The sequence below is a fragment of the Tetrao urogallus genome (assembly GCF_951394365.1).
Source record: "Tetrao urogallus genome assembly, chromosome: Z".
Taxonomy (NCBI): Eukaryota; Metazoa; Chordata; class Aves; order Galliformes; family Phasianidae; genus Tetrao; species Tetrao urogallus.
The window spans coordinates 60,781,569-60,807,079 of NC_136816.1; the positions used below are offsets into that span (position 1 = coordinate 60,781,569).

Here is a 25,511-nt window from a genome sequence, read left to right on the forward strand (position 1 = left end):
TTTGATTCCTAGGAATCTGAGAAAATGAAGCTAAAATTATTTCCTGCATTGTGGGGAGTATGTTTGCTCCTTGATACATGCTCATACACGGTGTCCATGGTGTAGGTGAGACACAGCTTTCGAATTACCAACCACTTTCATCACTGCAGCACGTATTCCAAAAACTTTTATCAGAGTCCCTTCTGTGTTTAATGTCTTTGTTAGCAAATCCATCTTGAGCTGCGACATGCTTTGGCAAGTTCAAGATATAACTGCTTCCAATAATACAGATAATAATACACTGACAGCTCTCAGTAATTACGATTTTCAACAGACTTGTTACTGCATCTACGATATTATTTTGTAATAACCGTTCAATAAATATTTCAGACATGACAGTTCTTTCATGAGCTCTTCTAAAATACTAAGTTAAATCAAATCCGAAATCTTAGTGCCGTTGTTTTCTTGTTAAAAGTGTTAAAAGATGTCTTTTGAGAAAAGTACCAGACTATTTGGATGCAAACTGAATACTCTCAAAGCCAGCTACAGAAGTGTAAGTCCAGTCTGTACTTGCTCTTGCCTGGACTGCTTTTCAAGGATCTGAACAGCAGAAGCAGGAAGGCTTTCCCCAGAACCCTGTCCAGTTCACTGAGAGAACAGCAGCTAATGCAATAGCAGTGCTGTCCCACAGAGGAGAATTCTGCACCATTGCCTGACTTGAGTCCAAGATCACACTTCCAAGTGTCTGTTCTGTCTCAGTTTTTAGTGGACTGAAGGATTGTTTTGTTGATACTTGAGTGGTACTAAGGCGAGGATTGAAAGAAATAGGCTTTTTTCTTTTTCCTCATGTGGCTTCTGCTAAAAGGCAGTTAAAGTTAAGGCACATCAGACAGTGCTTACCACAGTATGTTCATTCCTATTAGATCTGACTATGCTCTTGCAATTATAAATGGAGCTGCTAATTTTTAGGATGGTAAAAATAGTAGCAAAGTACTTCTGACGACTTCTGAGTTAGTTTTCTGTACGTAAGTTTTTTAACACTGTGATTGCTTGGGTTTGGCTGGTGCTCTCTCTAATAGGTTTTATTAAGTTTCAGATCGGTTAGCTAAACCAAATGATCTTTTTCTTCAATCCTTTAATAATGTCCAGAAGTCCTTTTATGTTAAATCAGTAGAAGTTAAGAAAGTTCCTCCGAGCCATCTAGAGAATAAATGAAAAAAAAAGAAAAAAAAAAAAGAAAAAAAATAATTTTATCCAGGGTTATAAACGTTGTGGTCTGTTTTAATTCAAGATTAGGATATGGGGGATCTAGCTTCAGGGATGCCATCTGGTACAATGTGCTACTGCTACCTGACAGGTTCTCCATTTTTCTTCTCATGGAGTTCTGAAGTGAAATTTCTTAGTCCTTGTACAGGGAGAGCATAGGCAAAGGAAGCAGAGGGCAGGATGCAGTTCTGATCCATGTCAGAACTGCAGCGCAGGCAAGGAGGCACAACACGGATGTCCCCTCCTCCCTTTCCCATAATTCTCTCTCTTGGTAATGGTGAAAAAAGAACATTTTTTCTTCATTTTTCCCTGTGAATTTAAATTATGGATCCAGAAGCAGGCTAAAGTCTTTTGAAGCATTTATATTTTTTTGAATTGGTTAAATTGTTCTGAGGGCCACACAAATGTTTCTGTGTTGAATCAACATGTTCAAATGTACCAGTGTACACTGAAGTTGTACAAATACCAATTAGTGTTGTATCTCACCAGCAAGAGATGATGAATGTGTCGTGAGCTGCCAGATGCTAAAGCAGATGCACATGCCTATTTTTATGCACTCTGTCATTCAGTTGCACACTTGGAATAGTAGTAACAGCATGCAGAAGGGTACATGGCATTTCCCTTTTGTACACTTGGAGATGCCTTTTAAAAGCATGGTATCTCAAAGGCAAGACAGTGAAAACAAAAAACTACAGAGCTTAAAATCTGTTGTGCGTGCACATGTTTTGACTTATTTTCCAGTTGGTGCACTGTTGTATAAGAAGGTGAATCTTGTTAAAGCTGTGAGAAATAGGCTGGTTAGAACTCTACATATCACAGCAATGCTTGGATCATTATTTTGTTGTTTTCCTAGTACCACTGAAAAAAAAATTTCAAACCAAAAGAAAAAAATATTTTTCTGAAACCTGCATAAAACTTTTCTCAACTGCAGTTTTGGACACATGCTTTTACCTGATATACACGTAAATCCTTATAATTTTTTCCTCCAAAAACTGTCTTACAGTAAAGCTAACGGTGAAATGCTGATTGATTTTTTTTTTTCCTGGAAGTTTTCCTACCTGACGGAGTAGGTTTTCCTCATCTGCAAACTTCTCCATGTAAGTGTAATACAGCCCTAGTTGATGAAGAGCCTTTAAGGGATATCGCATGGAAATAGAGTTTTCAAAAAAAAAGTTTTGTTTACTGATAACCTGCACCTCTGATAGTACATAGTGTGGCCAGCAGGAGCAGGGAGGTGATCATCCCCTGTACTCAGCACTGGTGAGGCTGCACCTCGAGAACTGTGTTCAGTTTTGGGCCCCTCACTACAGGAAAGACTTTGAGGCCCTGGAGTGTGTGCAGAGAAGGGCAACAAAACTGGTGAGGGGTCTGGAGCACAAATCTTATGAGGAGCGGCTGAGGGATCTGGGATTGTTCAGTCTGGAGAAGAGGAGGCTCAGGGGAGACCTCACTGCACTCTGCAACTTCCTGAAGGGAGGATGTGGTGAGGAGGGGTTTGGCCTCTTCTCCCAGGCAATGAGCAGGACACGGGGAAATGGCTGCAAGTTGTACCAGAGGAGGTTTAGGTTGGACTTAAGGAAAAACTTTTTCTCTCAAAGAGTGGTCAGGCACTGGAATGGCTGCCCAGGGACGTGGTGGAATCACTGTCCCTGGCAGTGTTCAAGTGGTGTCTGAATGAGGAGCTGTGAGATATGGTTTAGTTTGTGGTAGCAATGGTCATGAGAAGATGGTTGGACTAGATGATCTTGCAAGTCCTTTCCAACCTTGTGATTCTATGATTCTGTGATACATCTTTGCTTTTCAACAGGGTGGTCTGTGTCCTGTATTAGTGCTTGAAATGGCACATAAGTAGGCAGATAATGAGATAAAGTGTAGATATGTATGCAGAAGGTTTTGAATTTAATTTGAAGTGTCAAATACTGAAGGAACTTAGGTGTTTTTACTGATCAACAAGAATCTTCCTCACTTAAATTACTGAGATATAAGATTGTTGGGGGTGAGTGGAGTTAAAAGCTGCTGCAGAGACTCCAGTTCATGTACTCTGAGTACCAATGCATACTTCCCAGTAGTTCCTTGGCTGAGTTCAAGGTAATGATTTTTAGATACTGTTTTCATCTTTTAGGAGGAAAGCTTAGAGGCTGGATCCAAAACCAGCCTTAGCAGCACTTACTTACAAGAATTTTCCCTAACATTTTCATCTCCTATTTTTGTTAATTTTCTCAAGAATAAATCCATATTTCATTTCTCCCATTTGTGAAAAATGAAAACTCAGAAGTTGGTTGAGAAGATATTAATAAAGTGCCTAAAGCTCATACAGTTGCATGTCTTAGAGTTGATCACTGTGTTTGTGCACTCTGATCATTGCAGTATACTAGAAACAATACGCTGCACCTTGATAGAAGGCTAAATAATTCTGTAGATAAAAAAGTACCTATGTGCTTATGTATATAAAAACAAGATGCATTCTTTGTAATGAACAGTTTTCATTTCAGCCTGGGCTCATTCAGCCAGTTATTATCTATTTGTGCAACTGAAAGTTATTTAATACTTATTTCTGTGGTCTTGTGAATGTCATTTATATGTACTTAAAATAAATTTAACTCATAGTAGGGAATACTGAAATAGTGAAGAATTGAAAATCAGGAAGCAAAGAGGAATCTGTATTAAAAAAAGAGAGAGCTCATTTTCAACTCTTTGAAAGGAATGATAACTGCAGGACAAGAAATGGTTTTAAGTTGAGGGAGGGAAGATTTAGGTTGAATGTCAAGGGGAAATTCCTTACAGAAAGAGTGGTGAGGTGCTAAGGCTGCCAGAAGAGAGGTTGTGGATGCCCCATCCTAGAGGTGCTCAAGGCCAGGTTGGATGGGTCCTGGGCAGCCTGGTCTAGAATTAAATGGGGAGTCTGGTGGCCCTACCTGTGGCAGGGGGGTTGGAGATTCATGATCCTTGAGGTCCCTTCCAACCTGGGCTATTCTGTCTGATTCTCTGTGTGTGTGTGAGAGAGAGAGAGAGCGAGAGAGAGAAAGAATGCAACTATTTAGAATTATTTGAAAAGTGTTCCTGATGAGAGCATTATGCTGTGGTAGTTGGACAGCAGGTTGTTTGGAAAATACACTGGCTTGTACATGCATCCAGCGTCTGCAAAAGAAAAGTCGAGCTACTTACTGTACCTCTCATTGCTACACATTTTATACTCACTTATTTATGAAAATAGTACTTTTCATGATCATCCATATTTCACCAAAAATAGAATGACTCCCATCAGTAAGAGCTAGATATAAACTATCTCATCATTTTTAGCAGCTGGCACAAAATAAATGCCCTACAGAGAGGAAGAGAATTGCTGTTGATATTATGTGTAGATAGCTTAATATATAACAGACCTTGAAAAGAATTAAGAGGCTATGACATCTCTAATGCTGCTGAACAGAGCTGGCATGTATGTAGTTTGCTTCGTCATTCTCCAACACAAGAAACCTTCTCCAAAATATTGACACTTATAGCAATGTGACAAACTTAGAATGTGAGAAAGAGGTTAATACCCTTCCTGAGCCATTATTTAAAGCTCAAAGCTGCCCTATTTTTAGGCCACCATGTGAGGAGATGTTAGCTGAAAATAGATACAGATCATGTGCCCTTGCAGAATATAGAACATAAGGACATTTCATTTCCAAAGAACATAATTGGAACTGGGAGCCGAATCTTCTTTCACCTTTTGCTTGTAGATTATAACTCAATTTTACAAGCACGCAAATTATGTTAACCACTGAATACTTGATTGAAATTAATTTCAAACGTATTTCTAATAAGACACATTACGGAGTTAAAATTTGGCTGTTTTTACATTGAAGACACACATATGCATGTATGTGCACATATAAATAAGCCTGTGTAGACATGTATGTGGAATATATAATGCATACATACACTTTCAGGCATATATGTGCAACCCAGTGTCCGAAATGCATGTAAGAGAGAAGTACTATATAAAAATCTGATTATGTTTCTCACTGTTACAGTATGTCTCAGCACATCTATCCTACGCCTTCAGTCTATGGTTATATTACTTTACCGTGAACTGTAATGACAAGGCTTTTAAAGACTCTCCTATGATATAAAGTCAATATAGATTAATTTATTCATAAAAGATTAATATATAGTTTTAAGATAATTTGAAAATTTTTCTGAATAAATTATAGGAACATATTCCTCATGGAAATAATCCTGAGTCTGCATTTAATTCATAAAGTGAGTAATGCCTGAAATACCTTTAATGGTTAAACAGCTAAACAAATGTAACGTTTTCAGCAAGCAGATAAACTGTAATTGGGTTTTTTGTGTTTTTTTTTTTTGTTTTGTTTTGTTTTGTTTTTTTAAGAATATTTAACTGATGTAAACGGTGCACCATGGTATGCCCCCCTGCTTCCTGTGCCTGCCAAGTCTCATGCACAGATGCTGATGGCAGCTCCTGGAAACCCCGCAGTCATCAGGCTTCCTCACTTCTGTTGCATGCCTAATCCTAGAAAGAAAGCACAGGCAGAAATATTCAAGGCCTTAGTGACTGCAGTCAGAGAGCAAACACAGCACACTTAGTAAACGTGGAAGGTGGAAGGCTACAGGTATCTCCCTTCACTTTTTGGATGCCTTATTTACACAGGTACTTCTTTTATATGCTCCTCAGAGTAAATATTTTCAGGATTTGCAAATGCAGAGGATGTCCCATGTGCCCTTGATCTGTCAAGTCTAGATTGTGATTTGGCTCCTAGCTCTAATGTGATTCTTTCTTTGCTTCTCTGATACCATGCACTCTCTTTTATCTTGCTTATGTTATGTAACTGGAGTGAATGGCTCAAATATTGGCCTGTGTTTATAGACACTGATGAACGACTTTTACTATAGCCGTAATTACTAATGCATATGAACTAGTCCACTCCTGCCAATTTGCCTTCTCTTTCCCCAGCATGATCTGCTGTTGAGGTTGTTCTTGCTTCCTGTTTGCACTCCTCAGAATTTCTTGCATTCTTTACACCTCCTATGCCATTTATGTATCTCTTTTCCCTGCAGCTAACACTGTTAGCTAAAGTGGTACTCTCAAGAAAATTCTATCGTCAGGGCTGTCTGGCTGTCACTCTACTGAGTTACTCCCAGAGATTTCATTTTCATTTTTGCCATCTGATGCTATCGCTTCTGTAGCCATTTCTCCATGTCTCACTTTTTTCATTTGTAACTGAGCAGCATCCTCATGATTCACTGCAAAACTGAGCTCCAGAGTCTCTGCTCTCAGTATCTTTCTATGTGGCTTGAACTCCAGCCCAGTGGCCTGAATATGGGTCATGAGCTCCTTACACTTTTGTCACATGCTTGTCATAGCGTAACAACACTGAGCCGCTGTGCTTGATCCTGCTACAGCACCCTTTGCAGTGGTTTCATTTAGAAGGCAAATTTAAATGGCCTTATAATTAGCTCGTCTCTCTTAAAATAATAGAGCAGTGACGATGGCTGATTCAGAAATAGAAAGGGATTGGGCATCCTCCTTATCTGTCTCTTTATATCTTTCTGTTAAATATATGTGTGCATACACAGTTGACAATGTAAATATTCTAGCATTACACACAGGCATTCAGGGTTCTATCACACATTTGTCTAAGAAATCAGAATAAATCTCACTGTTTGCAAATGCTCTTCTTCCCCACTTCAAGATGCTAACGTAGATAGCATAGCAATGCTTTATGAGTCAAACACAGGAGTTCGTTTATACTGTATATACAACAAGTCTCTACTGAGTAGTTACCAATGAAATGCAAAGAGAAATGTGCATAAAAACTCTAAACAGTATTTCAAGCTCAACTAACTAGTATTTATCCAGTATAAACAGTAAATTTAATTTAAGCAACTTAATAATTTTACAGAGTGGTTCTTTTAATTCATAATAAGGAGTAACTGTTAGCCTAGCAATTAACAAGATAACAGTATTTCCGATCCAGAGCTCCTGGAGAGGTTCAAAATAACATGGCCTACAAACCACTGCTGCTGATAGTTAAATAACCGTTTTCCTGGCTTTTGTTGTTAACTATGTCAGCTAGATGATACAAAGAGAGTGTGGGTAAAGCACACTTGAGAAGCAGCTAGTGGATGAGTCAGTTGTCTTGGGCATTTGGGCTGTGAGATACAGGAGACAAGAGGAGAAATGAAAGGACAAGGAGGAAGGGATAGAATGGCAGAAGAAATTTCTTGCCTGATGCAGCACTTAGAATAAATTCTCAGGGGAGCTATTCTTAGCATTGAATTCTGCACTTCGCTAAACAAGTGCAAATCAGAAATAGTCAACGCACAAATTTATCTCCAGGATGTAGCTTTCTGTTTCTCCTAAGGCATGTTGAGTTTTTTCTCCCACCAAGTTCTTTGTTTCAGTAGTTTGTGCTAGTCCTCAGGCAGTTCTCTGCTAGCTTCACAGTTTTTCCTCTGTTTTCATCCGTAAGTTATTTTCTGCATGGGCCTTCTTGCTTCAGTGAGATAAGTAGTCTTGTTCAGCCACATCACATGTTCTGCATTCAACAAATATTTTATACAACAAAGCACCCACATCAACACATTCTACGTAGTAAGTGATGCAAATACAAGTGTAGCTCTACATGACTTTGTGAAATTCCACTCTCTTCCTCTCTCCGTTTGTTTGGGTATTTTTTTACGGTTTTCTGTTGTACACAACTACTCTGCTTTCAATCACATGGATCAAGCACTGTTGTGAGAATAGCAACACCCTTTCCAGAACTTTTCAAAAACAAAATAATTTCTTTCTGGCTGTCAGGTAATATTTCATTTGGTGCATATAAGAAGTACACTTTATTCTAAAGAACTGTAAGTAAGATCTGAGGTTGTTTCTGGAAGGATGTAGTAGGAAAAAATAGTAGCTGCCACACAGATCATGTACAAGGTCAATCACAGATTGATTGGTGTTAGCAAGTGGTACCACAGTAGTTCAGAACAAATGCAGAAGGATGAATATGGTTTTCAGAATCATCACACTATCACAAGAAGGACTGGAAGCTAGGGAGACGGTGGAAAAGCAATGCTATTTGTTAACCTGTGAGCAAGCAGACTAGGAAGAGAAATGTGATTATTAACAAAACCAACATTACTGTTCCTTAATTGTTGTTTTAGAAAAATATGAGGTTTGCTTCATAATGACTAATTTACACCACTTTTCAATGGACTAACACAAGTTTCTGATACAGGCAGATACTGGTAGGATTTTACAAATCTTACATTTCTTGCAGTTCTCCTTCCTGCCACAAATTGACAATGCATACGTTAAAGTCTGTAGACTCATAATTGAACAACTTCAAATTTAAAACGCTTTACTAAACCAAGACATCAGTCTTACGTGCCTCCTACCCAAGATATTATTTGGTAAATACTACATTATTAGTACAACACCCAGACACAAAGGAAAGTTAAGATATTTTGCTGCTCTTGAATACAATCTGAAATACTGGTTGTTAAATAAATTTTGTAAATTGCAGTTTATTTATACAATTAATAAAAGGAAACAGAATCTATAGCAACTGCTGCTACCATACATAAATTCTATATTACCTTCTGGAACAAACTAGCAGTGATATTCTTCAGGATTTTTTTCTGTAGTAGTCACTTCTAGCACTACATATGGAGAGGGAAGGCCTTCAAGAACTAGAGACTGGTTAACTGGCTCAAACTTAGAATCATAGAATCACCAAGGTTGGAAAAGACCTAAAAGATCATCCAGTCCAACCGTTCACCTATTCTCAATAGCTCCCACTAAACCATGTCCCTCAACACAACATCCAGCCTTTCCTTGAACACCCCCAGGCTCGGTGACTCCACCACCTCCCTGGGCAGTCCATTCCAGTGCCTGACCACCCTTTCTGAAAAGTAATACTTCCGAATGTCCAGCCTGAATCTCCCCTGCCGTAGCTTGACACCATTTCCTCTGGTCCTATCACTAATGACACGAGAGAAGAGGCCGACCCCCAGCTCACTACAGCCTCCCTTCAGGAAGTTATAGAGAGCAATGAGGTCTCCCCTGAGCCTCCTCATCCCATTGGCTTCAGCCCAGCTCTCCAGCCTGTCCAGGTCCCTCTGTAGGGCCTCGCTACCCCCAGGCAGATCCACACTTCCAGCCAATTTGGTGTCATCTGCGAATTTACTGAGGGTGCACTCGATGCCCTCATCGAGGTCATCAATTGAAGAGGACAGGCCCCAGCACCGACCCCTGCGGAACACCACTCACGACCGGTCGCCAGCTGGATTTGACTCCATTCACCACCACTCTCTGTGCCCGGCCCTCCAGCCAGCTCCTTACCCAGCCAAGAGTGTGCCCATCCAAGCCTCGGGCTGCCAGCTTCTGCAGGAGAATGCTGTGGGAGACAGTGTCAAAGGCTTTGCTGAAGTCTAGGTAGACCACATCAACAGCCTTTCCCTCATCCACCAGACGGGTCACTAGATCATAGAAGGAGATCAGGTTGGTCAAGCAGGACCTGCCCTTCACGAACCCATGCTGGCTAGGCCTGATCCCCCGGTCACCCCACACATGCCGCATGATCTCCCTCAAGACAATCTGCTCCATAACCTTCCCTGGCACCGAGGTCAGGCTAACTGGCCTGACAGAACTTATCTGAGTTACCAGCACTTCCCAAGCTTTTGAAACTAGACAGGCTATCTCACGATTACACTTTGTCTTAAAACATTGTGTCTGTGCTCATTTTGATAGTTCTTATCCTTTTCCCAACTGGAAAACAAAATTATGAGACATAGAAAATTTCAGAACATTGAAGAAGATTACAGCTAAATTAACTTTAAAAGTTGCACAGTTTTGGAATGGATACACTGTTCAGTGAATGAAAAGATGGATAGTGTCTTTTTTTTTCTCTTTTTTTCCTTCTTTTTTTTTTCCTCTTCTAAAATATTCTAAATATAATAGAAGATCTAGAGAAAAGAAGCATGACATGCATGAAATTGCTCTCTCCCTTAACCTCAGTTAAATCAATTAACAAGCTGGAAAAATGATGGATATCTTTCACCAGACAGACCTTATTGGAGGTTTGTTGAGCCATCATATCTGCATTTTAAGTTAGTGCAATAATAATTCTGAAGTACAAAAAATGCATGTAGGGAATTGAATTAAAAAATCAGATCGGAGTGATATAAAAGTACACAGAAAGCCAGCATTCAACCACAGAAGCCAAGAAAACATAATTGATCCAACCCATATCCCTGCTGCTTGAAAATACATAAAAAAGATTGGTTTCTCTTAGGAGACAGCAATACTAGCTACCATATGCACTTTTTAAGGACGACTTGTCATAAAATGAGGTGGAGGGAGCCAGAGAGAAAAAAAAACACAACTGTACACCTGCTTCAACTCAGTCCTGGCAGAAACCAAGCAGGGCTTTCATTCAAAGATGGGCTGTAAAGCAAGTTTATTGCTCCCTGCCTTAGCACATCTCACAGCTGGTTGGAAAATTTTCTGCAGCTGGGCAACCAGTGTGCAGGTATGGTGGAGGTCCTGGAGACCTGAGGGTTTTGAAAATGTAAATACACAGACTGTCTACTGATTTTCAAGGCAGATTGTCTTTCCCCTTTAGTTTTTGTCAGGCTTTGTGCATTGTCTGTGGTCAAACACATAGGTTACCTCAAATCAGAGCATTCTTGTGCTTCTAAAGTGTAAAGCTGCGGCAGCTAGAGAGAGAGGTTTTCCAAAGCCTACATACCCCCAATATTCAGCTGTATTTACAGAGTGGCAAAACACCAAAGTCTTGAAGAAAAGAGAATTACATCTCTCGGTGCAGTTCTAGACATAAATGATGATATCCAAAGGTTAAACATGAAATTTAAGCAGTCTCTGTGTTAAAAATGCCCATTGTTCTGGTACAGAGAGAAATCTGGCATAGTGTACAAAGAGAAAATTTGTGCCAGACATCAAATGGGCTACAAATGAAGCCCTAGGTCTGTGTTTTCCCTATAGAGAATGCTAGATTTAAATGTAAGTGAAAAAAGGTAAAACCACTCAAAGGTAAAGCTCTGCATAGTCATTCTTACATGTCTAAAAGCTTTGGAGTAAAATTTGTTTTTCAGAGAAGCACTCTGTTTAGTTGATTAACCACAATGTATCAAAGCAATTTGAATCATTTCAGGTGTACCAGAAATAAAGAATATTGCATCCTGTTGCCACATGTATATTTTCTGGCACTGAACAAGTTTTGATCTATGTGACTAACAATGTAGTCACTCCCCCAGTGGGATGCTAACCCTAGTCCTCCTGATTGCCTGCTGTCATAAAGCCTGTGAGTACTTAATATCTGTGAGATGCCTTCTTTCTGCCAAGGCTGAGTGCAATTGAACAACAGGTTAAAATTAACTGCAATCACGAACACATACAGAATATGACTACTTAAAACCCAAATGAACCGCATATGTTGCTCAAAAATTAATGGCTTCTATTTATTTCCATGGAAACTTCAACAGATAGGGAGAACACAGTAACACTACTTGATAGAGCAAACTCTCCACTACAAAACACTATTTTTTCAACACAGTCATCATCAGTAGCAATGCATTTTCTCCAGCTGTGAACAAGACCCTGTATACTGTGCTTGTCAAAATCAGCAGTACATGAGGTGAACTACTGTTGTTGTCGCAACTGCAGAAACATACCACCCACCTCCTCACTGTGCTCACTCATATCCTCTGTTTGGTAACCATAAAAACACAGCAAGCATCAGTGAATGTTAATGGATGAAATTTTTTCCACATGGAGAAATTCAGTGATGGACTTTTGCGTCATAAACACTTCTGTGTCAAATGCGTTTGTCAGACTGCCCTTCTTCTGCTGTCTGTTGACAACAACAACATGTAACGCAATACTGGTGGTAAGGTTCAGACTCTACTGCCATACCACTGACACCACCTCTGGTGTTGTGTGCTAATAAAATAGAATTGGAGACATTACTTTCAGGGAGGCCCTCATATATTCCACATGTTGATATACCCCAAACCCTTTTAAAGCAGAGCATTAAGACATAGGGAAAACAAACAAACAAACAAACAAACATGCATTGTTAAAATTAAGGTTTGTTGTTGTTGTTGTTGTTTTAATAGAACTGACCAAATGAAACTAAGTGTAGCCATAAACACACTTTGTTGGCCTCTACATAGGAAGAACACAGCTTGTGGACGGAAGTAGTGTCATCTATTAGCTGAATTGGATGTATGGGGAAAAAACAACCAATCAGTCATACACATTTTTCTAGGACTTCCTCTTTTTTCTACTAACAGCTTTTTCCAGTCAGTCTAACTAAAAGCACTTCTTCTATCCAAAAGTTTCTCACCGAGAGAAAAAGCCTAATGCCATCAGAGAAGTGGGTGACCCATTGGCATTATTCACAGCTGCTTCTTTAGGTGTGACATGACAAGATGTGTTGGAGCAATTGCCCAGAAATACTGAACTCATGAAAATGATAATGTCTAAGGATTTAATGACAGTTTGAAAAAAAAATGGCCAGAAGAGCCAATATGAGTAATAAGGCCAATACAACATCAAGCAGCAGGAGCCAGTGGAGACAGCTAGCTAATCCCTAATATAAAGCAGATCACCACACCTCTGATTTAGTCCTTGCATACTAGTCAGGTACTAGACCAGTACTTGACCTTGATAAACACTTATTCCATGTGAGTCTGAATCACTCCTTCTTTTAGCCACTTCAGACACATAAAATGTTATTAATTCTCTCTCAAGGCTTCCATTTGTTATTGGTGTGCAGGTGAGAAAAAAGAACAAATATTATTTCTTCTAATAAAGATACATGGGGGATCATAATTTGGTTCCAGTCATACTCCAAAGAAATAACTCAAAAAAAGAGTTAAAAAAAAAGAAAGATGTTTATCTGCACATAAAATGACAACTTTTAATTAGGCTTTAAAAAAAAAAATAAAAATTAAAAGACATTACTTTTTCTCCCAGAGCTTTCTGAATTACATAAGGTACTTTCATAATCATTACTGTTTCTTTACCCCTAAGATGATATTTGAAGTGATATACAAGAATCTGAAATTGCAGCACTGCTTATGATTAAGACTCACAGAAATGTATTTTACTTGTTCTGAACGATCTCATATTTAAATAAAAGAACACTTTAAAGAAAAACAAAGCACTTAAAAATGACACATTTCTTTCTCCCTCAGTAATTTTCCACCTTCTAACATCTTAAACATGGAAAGTTGGTGCTTTAACATAAACTTTCTTAGAGAACTAATCAACAAAACGAGTGCATTACTAGAACGTAATAGCTGAAATTACCACAGCAGGGAGGTTTTGTAGCTTTGTTCATGCCTTCATTATGCAACTCAAACTGAACAGATAAACTGTATGTATAGATGGGTATATATAGGTATAGACAATATAGCAAGAGAGAAAGGTGTGCAGGAGATGGAGCCATAAAAAGAAATGAGATTCCAAAAGTGAATATCCTGCAACAAGATGTTTTGCTTTATTTGCTGAGAAGAAATGAAATCTTTTTCTGTTGGACTCTGCTGGCTCTGCACAGAGGGCCCATGTAGTCGTGAGTTCTCCCCTGTGATTGTATCATAAAGTTATGAAAATACATTATTTATCACTTCCCTTTTTTTCTATATGTCACTGAGTCACAGAATGATTAAGGTTGGAAGTAACTTCTTGAGGTCATCTGATCCAACACCCACACATAAGCCAGGACACCTACAGCATGTTGCCCAGGTCCACATCTCTCTTGTGCTGGGAAACCAAGAAATAGATTATTCAATATGCTGAATAGGGCAGAAGGATCACCACAGTTGATCTAATGGCAGTACTGTGCTTAATGCAGGCAAGAATATCATTAGCTTTCTTAGGAGCAAGGGCACGTTGCTGACTCACATTCAACTTGGTGTCTGCCCAGACTCTTAAGTCTTTTTCTGACAGTGTACTTTCCAGCTGGGTGACAACCAGCCCTACTGGTTCCTCAGGCTTCCACCCCAGAAGCAGGACTATTTACTTCTCCTTGTTGAACTTAGTGAGATTTTGTCAGCCCATCTCTCCAGTCAGTCTAGTTTCATCCAGACGGCTGCATGGCCCTCTGGTGAGTCAGTCACTATTTCCACTCTTAGGTCATGCACAAATTTAGCGTGGGTGACCTCCCTTCCTTCGTCTAGGTCATTAATGAAGATGTTAAACAGACCTGAAAGTGTTACTGACCCCTGCAGTATGCTGGTTGTTACTGGCCTCCAACTAGACTTTGCACCATTGAATACATTCCTCTGGACCCACCCATTCAGTGAGTTTTCAGTCTACCTCACTGTCTGCTCATCTAACCTATGTTTCAGCAGTTTCTCTGTGAAGATCTTATGAGAGGCAGTGTCAAGGCCAATGTATCTCCTGATCTGTTTCTTTTCCACCCAAAATGGGAGTCACTTGTCTTGATGTCTGGAATTTGCAGGTCCATAAAGTTGCTGGTAAAGATTGAGACACAGAAGCATTCATTACCTCAGCTTTTCCACTGTCTTGGATAATCAGGTCTCCTGCTTGTTTGTTTAAGGAGAGGGCCCACATTTTCTTTGCCTTCATTTTTGTCACTGAGGTATTTGAGGTATTGTTGCTCTTAATGTATTGGCCAGATTGAATTCTATGCTTTCCTGTTTCCATCTTCTTGGCAGTGTCTCTGAATTCCTTCCAGGTTACCTGTCCTTGCTTCCACCCTTTCTAGGTATCCTATTTGTATCTGAGTTTGGTCAGGACCTCCTTGTTCATTCATGCATGCCTCCTGGAACTGTTGTGTCTGACTTCTGCTTTGTTGGGATGCATGACTCATGAACTTGGAGAAGGTGATCCTTGAATATTAGTCAGCTTTTTTGGGTCCCTCTTCCTTCTAGGGCCTTATCCCACAGAACTCTACTAAACAAATCCTTGAAAATGACAAAGACTAAGGTTGTGATCTGTGCACTCCTTGCTGTGTGAAGGACTTTATTTACTTTATCTGCCCCACTTCTCAGTCTTTTGTGCTTGACAGCTTTTTCCCTAGGCTCTCTGTTCCCAAGCTCTCACTTTTTCACTTCCTTGATCTCTTTTTCAAAGTCAACCTTCCTGACTCCTCTTTTTCTATTTCTTCTGTGTCCTTTGTGTTTCTTCCTGTTCCTCTCATTCTCTTTCTTAATACTGCTCCACCTCATACTGTTTTTCTTTCTGCTGATGACTGTTGAACTTTTCACTTTCCAAGCCCCTTCTGTGCTAACTGATCAGCCTCAATATTATTTCAAGACAATTTTTGCATCATTTAGTAATTTCCTTTCCCTGCCTCCCAGACATGCAAGACAGTTATTCACTTTCAGAAATAGAAAACAAGCGGCATATCTACAGAAAAGTCCCTGAGCAGAGCAAGAAAAGTAACGGTTATTTCCAGCTTTCTGACATCAGCCAAGACGATAGCAAGGCAGTCTCAGGGAGAGCAGAGAAAGTAGTCTGGGACTCCACACATGATGCCACCAGACTGCGAGCAATGGGAGAAGAGAATAACCTGTCCTCTCCAGGGAAACAGTGGCTGAAGTTTTTGTGAGAAATAAGGTTCTTTGTTACCTGTTTAGATGAAGAGAACAGGCTTTTCTTCTTTCCTTGGAAAGACAGTCAACTGGAATCTCTTTTTAGTATTTATTATGCTACCCAAAGTATACTTTAAGGGGTATATATAAAAGGCATATTTAGAATATATCTAAGCGTAGAGATGTGATGCTGTTGAGACAGAAGCTAAAGAAAACTGCTGTACTGCTCTTTGTTAAGAGTCAGTGTTCATTCATGCTCAGAAACGCTTCTATTTCCAACTTGCCATTAACATTACTACTGACAATGACGAAAAGGCTGAGATTCTCAATGCCTTCTTTATTCTGTTTTTAATGATCAGATAACTGTCAGGTTCTCCTCAGGGAACTCTGCCCCCTGACCTGGAAGTCAGAGATGGGGAGCAAAATAAATTCCCCACAATTCAGAAGGAAGCTAGTGAAGGAAGTTAGTGACCTGCTACTCCACTTGGACTGTCATGAGTGCACGGGGCCAGATGGGATCCACCTGAGAGTTCTAACGGAGCTGGCAGAAGCGACTGACGCATTGATTTCCATTATTTATCAGAAGTCCCAGTCAACCAGTGAGGTCTCAGAGAACTGGAGGCTTGCTAATATGATGCCCATCTAAAAGAAGGATTGGAAGGAGGATCTGAGAATCTACAGGCCTGTCATCCTGCCCTTGATATCTGGGGAGATCACTGAAGCAGATCTTCTTGAGTGTGATCACACAGCATATGTAGAACAACAGAGGTTCAGGCTCAGCCAGAGTGGATTCGTGACGGGCACATCCTGCCTGATAAACCTCATCTCCTTCTATGACCATGTCACCCACCTAGTGGGATGAGGGAGAGGCTGTGGATGTAGACTACCCAGACTTTAGCAAAGGCTTTGACACTGCCTGGCTCTGGAAAGATAAATATTCTTGGTGAGAAACAGCCTTAAGACCTGTAGCAGTTTTAGGAAAACAGTACTGCTTTCTGAATTTAAGGATCTGTTTGAAGTGCACAATTCTGTGTTTATAAGATGAATTAAATTCTGAGAAATAAATTTTTCTACTGATTTCAGCTAGCCCTGCAGCTAATTACAGTGGTCATTTATATTTCAATAGACTTGTTAAAATCAGAATGACGTTACTGGTACAACATTGGAAAACACAGGGCTAAACTTTGCACTTGCATAACTTTATCACTTAGTACAGTTATTGCAGCAGCTAATCTTCTTGTTAGCTTTTCTGTGTAATTCTTATCTAATCTTTATCTTTCTGCCATTTTTCCCTGTTAAAATTCAAGGGAAATAAGATGTGAAACCCACCGGAAGAAGACAACTTTTTTAGTACAAATCAGAACTGCTTTATTGTTCCCATCACTTCGCTGGAAAGAGATGAAAAGCTAATGAAAAGATTAAAAATGAGGCGCAGTAGGAGAAATAGAAAAGTCTAATAACTGCATAATTTATGTTTGTGTGTGTGATCAAGATAGTCTTTTTTCAGTGCCATTTATAATGTATGTATTTGCTGACCGTCATTACCCTAATGTTTCTTGTCTATTTAGGAGATCGTCAACTTCAATTGTCGGAAGCTGGTTGCTACAATGCCTCTTTTTGCTAATGCAGACCCAAACTTTGTGACTGCCATGCTAAGCAAACTGCGTTTTGAGGTGTTCCAACCTGGTGATTATATTATCCGAGAAGGTGCTGTGGGTAAAAAGATGTATTTCATTCAGCATGGCGTTGCTGGTGTTATCACTAAATCCAACAAAGAGCTGAAGCTGACAGATGGCTCTTACTTTGGAGGTGAGTAGGAAAAAATGAACTGTACCTTCGAAATGAATGCACTAGCATAAAACATATTAAGATATGAGACATATAGAGATGTATGAATGTCTTTTGCCTGGACAATTCCAATTGCTGGGAAGTGTATGCAAAATATTTTTGAATAATACATTCACACTCTGCTTACGCTTCTGATGTAGTTACTGAAGATAGGAAATAACCTTTCTAAGAGATTTTAAATGAAGAGCATCTCTTTAAAAAGGGATAGAAATTTGTAGTCATAAATGCACTTCTGAAAGTTAAAAATAACTGCAAGAGCTCAAAATTTGATGGGATTAAAGACGATTATTATTATGAGATATTTGGCATCCTTCAAGAATATTTCATGCTGTTATTAGGGCTTTTTCACTAAATTTTTTTGTATGCAGTATTGATTAGCCTTCCAGTAAAAAAAAAAACTGAGAAACTGAACTCTGAGTAGATAACCATTCAACAGCTGTATATTAATAAAAATAAATTAAAAAAAAAAAAAACAGGAATTTTAATGCAACTTAAATTCATTTGGTAATCCTAATGAAAAATAGATATTCATTTAGTCATTCAGAAGTCATCTGAATATTTGTATTGGAATGAAAGCAGTCTTTTTTTTCACATGTAATAATCAGTATGATTTTGTTTTTCTGGTGGCTTTTAGTTGTCTCTGTGCAATGAAATAGGTATCTGCTTCTTAAGGTAGAGAAAAGGCTGGCTTCTAGATGTTGATTGAACATTTGTATGTAGTACTGCTGCTTATGACCATCAGTTAGTTTGTTATTGTATTAATTTTCTGTTCAATCCCTTGAATCATCCCAGAGCTGAGCTGAGTCAAAAGCCTTTCAGAAAATGTTGGATTGAGAACCTAAACAGTAGCATTTAGCTGGTGTACAGAAGTGGAATGCTTAAAAATGTAATGTGGGCCTCAGAGTTTGAATTGGGCTACGGAGTTACTTAACTAATCCCGCTTTAGAATACTATCCTAAAGCAACTCCTACTGATCTGGCCAGCAGGTCATGTCATTCTGCAGTAGCCTTTGCAAGGTGATTTGTACCAGTATTTGTACAAGCACTTCAGAAAAGCAGTCTTGTGCTTATCCCATGGGCTTAAACCATAAATGCTGAAGACAGGAGATTAAGGAGAAAAGGTGAATGCTGAGGATGAAGAAACAGAGCAACCTTGGTCGTGGTTTCCTCTGTGCTTAGCAGTGCCCCAGTTTATGAAAATGAGTTTGCAAGAACCTGCATGCTGAATCTGGCCATAATACTCCTCTGAACCAGCAGAGGATCAGAGGAGATTGCAAATGGAAGTATTTTATGTAACTGTCAGCCTGTTCTTGCAGTGCAAATGACTCCTTAGCTCATCCTGTTCATCCGCTACCTTAGCAGGACTGCAGTCAAAAAATAAGCTATTTGCACTATCTGGATACCTGAAGAACTTAATATAGTGCATACCAAAACATTTTGTTCATACAGACACTCCTGGGATGAGACAAGGAGCACAAAGATCTGGACAAATATCTCTGAATCCTAACAGCTGCTGGGGCAAATGGGAAAAAAAATATTGGCTGCTGTTTTTAGCCGAAAGGGAAGATACAAGAAAAGGAAGAGTGAGCACACAGGGAGAAAGAATCTGGAAAAGAATGTACTCTGGGATACAATACATCATGATTCAGATATGTTTTAACAAAATATCATACAGCATTGTGAATTCCCAGAAAGAAAGACCTATTTGACTGTAGCTGAAAAGAGAGGAAACAAGATGCTCATCAGAAAACTGTGAAAATCTTGGTTTGTCAAAGCAGAAAAAAAACCTCTAATACACTCTTCTATCTGAAGGAAATACATTTTCTCTGAAAAATGCACCACAATCTGAGCAGAGCCTCCTGACCAATACAAAGATTAAAAATATTTCACCTGGGAATAGTAACAAATGTCTGTCCAAATCCCAAGACTAATCACATTCTTTTTCTTCAACGGAGACATGCAAAATCTGAGACCAAGATACTGCTTAACAAGCTGCAACTTACAACTTTAATTCTATAGCCCCAGATCTGACCTAATAAATCAGTTTAAATATTTATGCTTTTCATTGAATAAAAAACACAGACATGCTATGGGGTCATGAGAGCTTGGGTTTCCCAAGAACTCTGGCTCTGGGGATTTTGGGAGGAGTCCTTGGAGAGGCAAGCTGTCCTACAAAACTCATGAAGTGTGTCCCACCTTAAATTTGGAAAACATTTATCAGAGTATCAATCTTTAAAATACTTTGGTATTGACAAAATTTTATCAGCAGAAAGTTTTTTACACCCTGGAGTTGTAGGACAACTAGTAGTTAGTGTGAAAGCCAAGACTTAAAATGAAACAAAGCAGTGTCACCAGTATTTGTTTGGAAATTCTTCTCAAAAAGAATGTGTCTGAATATCCACAGCCACAGTAACAAGTAGAAAAATCTGTGGTTTTAGTACTGATTAATGAGACTGTATTTCACCTCAGCCTTACATTGATTTTTGATGGAAGTGCAGAGTGTTGACTCCAGAGAGCCCATCATAGATCTGGGCTTTATTACTGTATGCCTTTTATCTCATATGTGCTCACTGGTTTCTCCTCTCTGATGTAAGTAAGTCCAATATACTAGCCACTAAGATATTTTGGCTTGTTTGGTGACACAGCTGTCAGGAGAATATTCTACCTCTTAACTTCCACATGTGTTCATAAAGAAAATCTTGAATTTTGGATTTAGGAGCATTATTTAGCCTAGCAGAATGTAGGATGCTAGTTTTTGTCTTTTGCATCTACTTCAAGTGCTAGTATGCATTTGCAAATGATGTCTGGTACTATCCTTTTCTGTAGCCTACATTTGCCTCAGCCTTTCCCACCACTCCAGCTTTAATGGAAAACAAAAAGCATGCATAAGGGAATGAGTGAGAATACATCTGGCCTTCTAATCTGCAAGCAAATATTGATGGCTTATGTCCAGCTCTTTATCTAACAGAACCTCAAGTCCTTCTCCATGAGGCTGCTGTCAATGATTTCTTTTCCCAGTCTGTAAACATATCTGGGATTGCCCTGACCCTAGTGAAGCACCATGTACTTGTCCCTGCAGGACCTCTTTAGGTTCACGTGGGCCCACTTTTAAAGCCTGTTCAGGTCCCTCTGGATTTTGAAGGTGTTGCAATTGTTAAATAATTTTTTTTTTCATTTGGCCCATGATTTTATTTATCTACAGTTCTCAATAATGAAAATATAAAATATTAGTCAATACAGCAGTGGTTTATGAGACATCCTGGAATTTTTTTTTTCTGTCTCAGTACATATTTGTGTTTCTGTTTATTAACACCCAGTATTTCAAACACAATAGTGCATTGTGCTATAATCCTGATAGTAAATAGTAGGGAGAAAATTGCCAGGTTTCAGTCCTGCTGAACTTTTTCGTCTTGGTAGCAGTTGATTGTATTAGAAATTGCTCAAAGATCTTTTTGTGTTAGAAAGAGTTACAGGACAGATTATTTCTTCCTCACTACACACATAAATGTGTTAAAAAATAAAGGTTTTTACATCTTACAAACCAGGCACAAAAATAAGAGTAATTCATTTATACAGAAACATAGATTATCATTTTACTGAGGCTTTATAGAGCAGAAATAATACTTTAATGTATCTAATTACCCTAATGCAAATTTAATTTACATTTTAACAGTGTCTGTTGGTATAAGATGCTGTAATACCCCTAATACAAGTGAATTCTGATTTTTGGTGGGGTAAATCATATTACAGGTCACTCCATAATGATCATATTTACACGATTTACAAAGGTGCCATGATTAATAACAACAAACATGAGTATAATAGGTTAAAGAGAAGTCTGTTGTAATAAGAGAGCTCATTTCGCACAGTTCCCTTCCTTTTGCTCAGTCAGCTGTGGATGTGGCTGTTTTTACTGCCACAATGAGATCTGGCTATGTGAAGTGTCCTTACCTCCTGGCAATAAAGCCTTTTCTCCCCTGATATGTAATGATCCTCCACTTCTCTGTGCATCCCTTGCTCCAGTCTGCTGGTGTTCACTAGCAGTCTGGTATGAAATGCAAGCTGCTGCCTGGGTAGAAAAGGCAAAAAGGAACATTCTGCTATTTTTCAACTCATACTGTTGCCCCTGCAAACATGCTGATGAGTGGGAGTGGTTTCATGATGTCCCCACCAGTTGCCAGTTACATACAGTCTGAGGAGATACTGTGGGCATGCAGTCCTGATCTACCTAAGCACGTACTGAACCTCGTTTGTGTTTCAGTGCTGTGTCAGACTGGGGCTGACATGCCTACAAAGAGTAAAAACTGTGAATAAATCCACCACTACCCAAACAGTGGTCCTCAGCAGAATGAAAGAGGCTTGTTTGGAGCATATTCCAAATGCTGCTGTTACTTCTTTTGCTTGCTTGCTAGTGGGTAGAGCACTGTCTCCTCACTGTGGTCCCATTCTCCTTGCTGAAGTTATTGGCAAAGGGGCTGGCAACCTCAAAGGACAAAAGATAAGCCTTGCATCCCTGCTATGTTTTTCCTCTTCCATCTGTTTTTCCACCTGTGTTTATACAGGCTTTCCTTCATTCAACAACCCAGACGTATGTTCCAGGAAATTATAACTCCATTTTTCTGTTTTTAACAGATATTGTGTTAAAGCTGAAGGAATGCCAGTCTTGCTAGGGGAATCCAAACTGAGTGTGTAGGATGTGTAGGATATATTTTTATCATTTACATTAGCCTGGGGCCCCCATGGAGTTTGTAGTTGGAGGGAGTTTCCTAATTCCAATAGACTAGTGTGCAGTAATTCATGTACCCAGTTGGTGATGTGTCTCTTGTGGTTCCCTCTCCATGCTGTTTTTATTTTATTATCCCCATTGAGGATCTCAGTGGTATCATGCCACTTAGAGTCATCAATAAGACATTTTGTAGACTAACGAAAAGTCATATTGCTTTAAAAGTTTTTTGGTGTTTTTTTTTGTTTTTCTATGAGTTTCCAGATATATGAAGGATGAGGAAGCATACATGATTCTCTAAAACTGTATTTTTGATACGTGCTGATTTATGGTATATTTATGAGAGTTGCTCTGTGTAGTTTCATACGTAATGTAGATACTGCTTGCATTGTAATAAGAGACAAATGAATGTCTTTTTTTAATTTAGTCAAGGACACCTATATGAAACTTCCAAATACCACAAAATCACATATAAAGCTGATTTAATCCCCATCTTCCCAGAATTTGGAGACAACTTATGGGATTGCTTTTTTTTTTTTTCTCCTGTTTTTATTCTTAGCACTGGTTTGTCAGTGTGACTTAGGGAATATTTCATATTTTTAAATGTTTTACTTGCCGCGGTTATTTAGTGCCATTTTAGTAGTTATCCTTTCAAGCTTTAGATTCTAATAAATTGTATTTTGTATTTCCTTCAGCTTCTAGAAGTCCAATTAGACAGAACTATTTCGACCTACCTAATATTTTTGGATCTTTTCCCCATTTCAGAACAGCAATTGTCAGTATATTTTAGACCAGTGCAGTGGAAAATAATACCATGGGAAATGTTGAGTCACTTTAGATTATGTTTTGCCACTTCTTTCTTTCTGGGTACACTGTAGGTACTTCCTTTCGATGGACAACTTTTAAAGATTTGCAGTATTATATTTTTTTATATAGAGAGAAAATGCTGTTCAACTGCCTGACTGCTCACTGCTTTACTCCTTGTGATTTATACCCGAACAACATGATATGATAGAATTTTGCATTTTGTAAAAATGCTACATAAAAATGATACGATGGCTACTTGTTATTCAAAGTAATGGTGAATTACAGCTTTTAGGATTTATATGCCAATCCAGCATCTCATTGAAAATACATAATTAATCATAAGTAGCCTCCCTGATGTACTTGCCATGTTCTTAATGGAAAGTACACAGTCAAATGCTTAAAGATCTCCATACCAACTCACTTGTAAAACAATTTTTAGGTGAACAATATAGACCATTTTTCTAAGCCTATTACTTGAACGAGGTCATAAAAATGGAATGCCCTTAGCACAAACTAGTTTGCCATTTTGAGGATACAATTTTCTCACAGTACAGCATAAACTCCTTCTACTAAAGATCATGTTGTTCTTTTGACACTGTATTTTATATGGAAAAATACCATGCAGATGGGAGAATTGCTCACAATTTAGACATAGTACTATTTTAAAAAGTCTAAGGAAGTTTTTAAAAATGTTAGAGACTTTTAAAATATGTTAGAAAAAAATGACTTGCTCTGAAATCCTATTAGAAAGTAGATTTGATTTTAGTTTTATTATTTAGAAATAAATAAGATGTAAATTTAATAACATTATTGAAAGAAATGATTATATAATCTTTACCATTTAAATAACATAGGCTTGAACTCAAACGATAGTTCTTATTCTGCACATTCATGAATAGTTTAACTAATTCGTAATTTAGTATTTGTAAGGAAGAAAAACCAGCACACCCAAAATGTCACATCAGCATACACTGAAAATTTGAAGTGACAAACACAGATAAAGCAAATGATAATTTTGCAAGTACCTGCACTTTTGGACAGTATAATTTAACCTAAATATATGAGTTTAGATTAAATATTTCATCTGAATATTTAATTTGAAACTGACTGTGATTGTTTGTTTAATAATTTAAACAGATAAAAAAAAAGTGCAACATTTTTATAGTCCACTAAAATTCAGCTAAAATAATAGTTTAATTAGCAACTGTAATTGTTTGTCAAAGCCAATTTGTCAAGAACCATGCACTGAATACATAAGGAATTAACTGAGTTTTTTCAAGATCGGACTCCAAACAAAAGGCATAAAATGAGTAGAACAAAGCCACGTTTATACTTTGACTCCAGCAGTATAAAACCTAAATCTATATTTAGGCACATTATCTTGAAATCTGAGTTTATTGCTGTTTACTTGATTTTAAATTAAAAATAAAATGAATGTCATAAAAATTAGGAGGTTTTGCAAGATAATAACTAGCATATCTTAGTCTCTTGCTAGAAAGAACACTTCTAAAATAGAATAGGACTCGGTGGATACTCTGTTATAAATAATATTGAAAACAAAGTAGAGGCTTGCATTTCTATTTTACATAATGATCCCAAGTTTTTTTATCATACTGAGCTTTCTCGAAACACTGAGCTGAGAAAATAGGCAAGATGTAAGATGCCTGTTTGCTCTAATCATGAACCTTAACCACAGCTATTTGCTGCAAGCACAGAGAGAAAAAATAAAAGACAGGTCAGGATATGACATAAAATGGCTGTCTGGGGAGATGACATGCCACTTTTTATAGAGGTAATTGTATTTCAACCTTGTATGTTTGGCTGTCTTTCTTGATGTAAAAGTAATAACGACTTAAAACATTACTGGAAAGATTTAAATTTTAATTCCAATCTATATTAAGCAAATTATATTGAAATAAACTTATTGGTGTATCAGTTTTTATCTTACAGTAAACACAAGGACTTAAAAATTCAAGTTTTTTTTTTAAAAAATCAATCGATCATTTTTTTTTAAATTACAAGTCATTAGAGACTGCCTAAGATGGGTTGACTTACAGCACTCAAGCCCACCTTCAAAATGAATATATGCCCAGAATGTATTTTCTATATCATCATTTACTTTTACCACAGTAGATAGCAATTAAAAGATTCTGCCAGTTTGCTTAAATTATTATCAATCTGGTTTTGTCAGACCTACTATAAAGTAGTGTATTAAGCCTTATTCAAGGAAGTGGACTGATACAGAACAAGAGTTGTTGGAAGAAATAACATTCTTGTAGATCGACAACAGAAAGGACAAAATTAGA

General features: G+C 38.2%; 1 protein-coding gene across 1 annotated transcript in view; it reads left to right on the top strand.

Annotated features, from left to right (window-relative positions):
* HCN1 (hyperpolarization activated cyclic nucleotide gated potassium channel 1) overlaps window positions 1-25,511 on the top strand; it is a gene marked incomplete at both ends in the record, with an annotated part of 194,068 nt that overhangs the window by 158,414 nt on the left and 10,143 nt on the right. Inside the window, one exon of the mRNA XM_079548805.1 lies at window positions 17,397-17,637. Coding sequence (XP_079404931.1) covers window positions 17,397-17,637 — 241 coding nt within the window. The remainder of the gene's footprint in view (window positions 1-17,396; window positions 17,638-25,511) is intronic.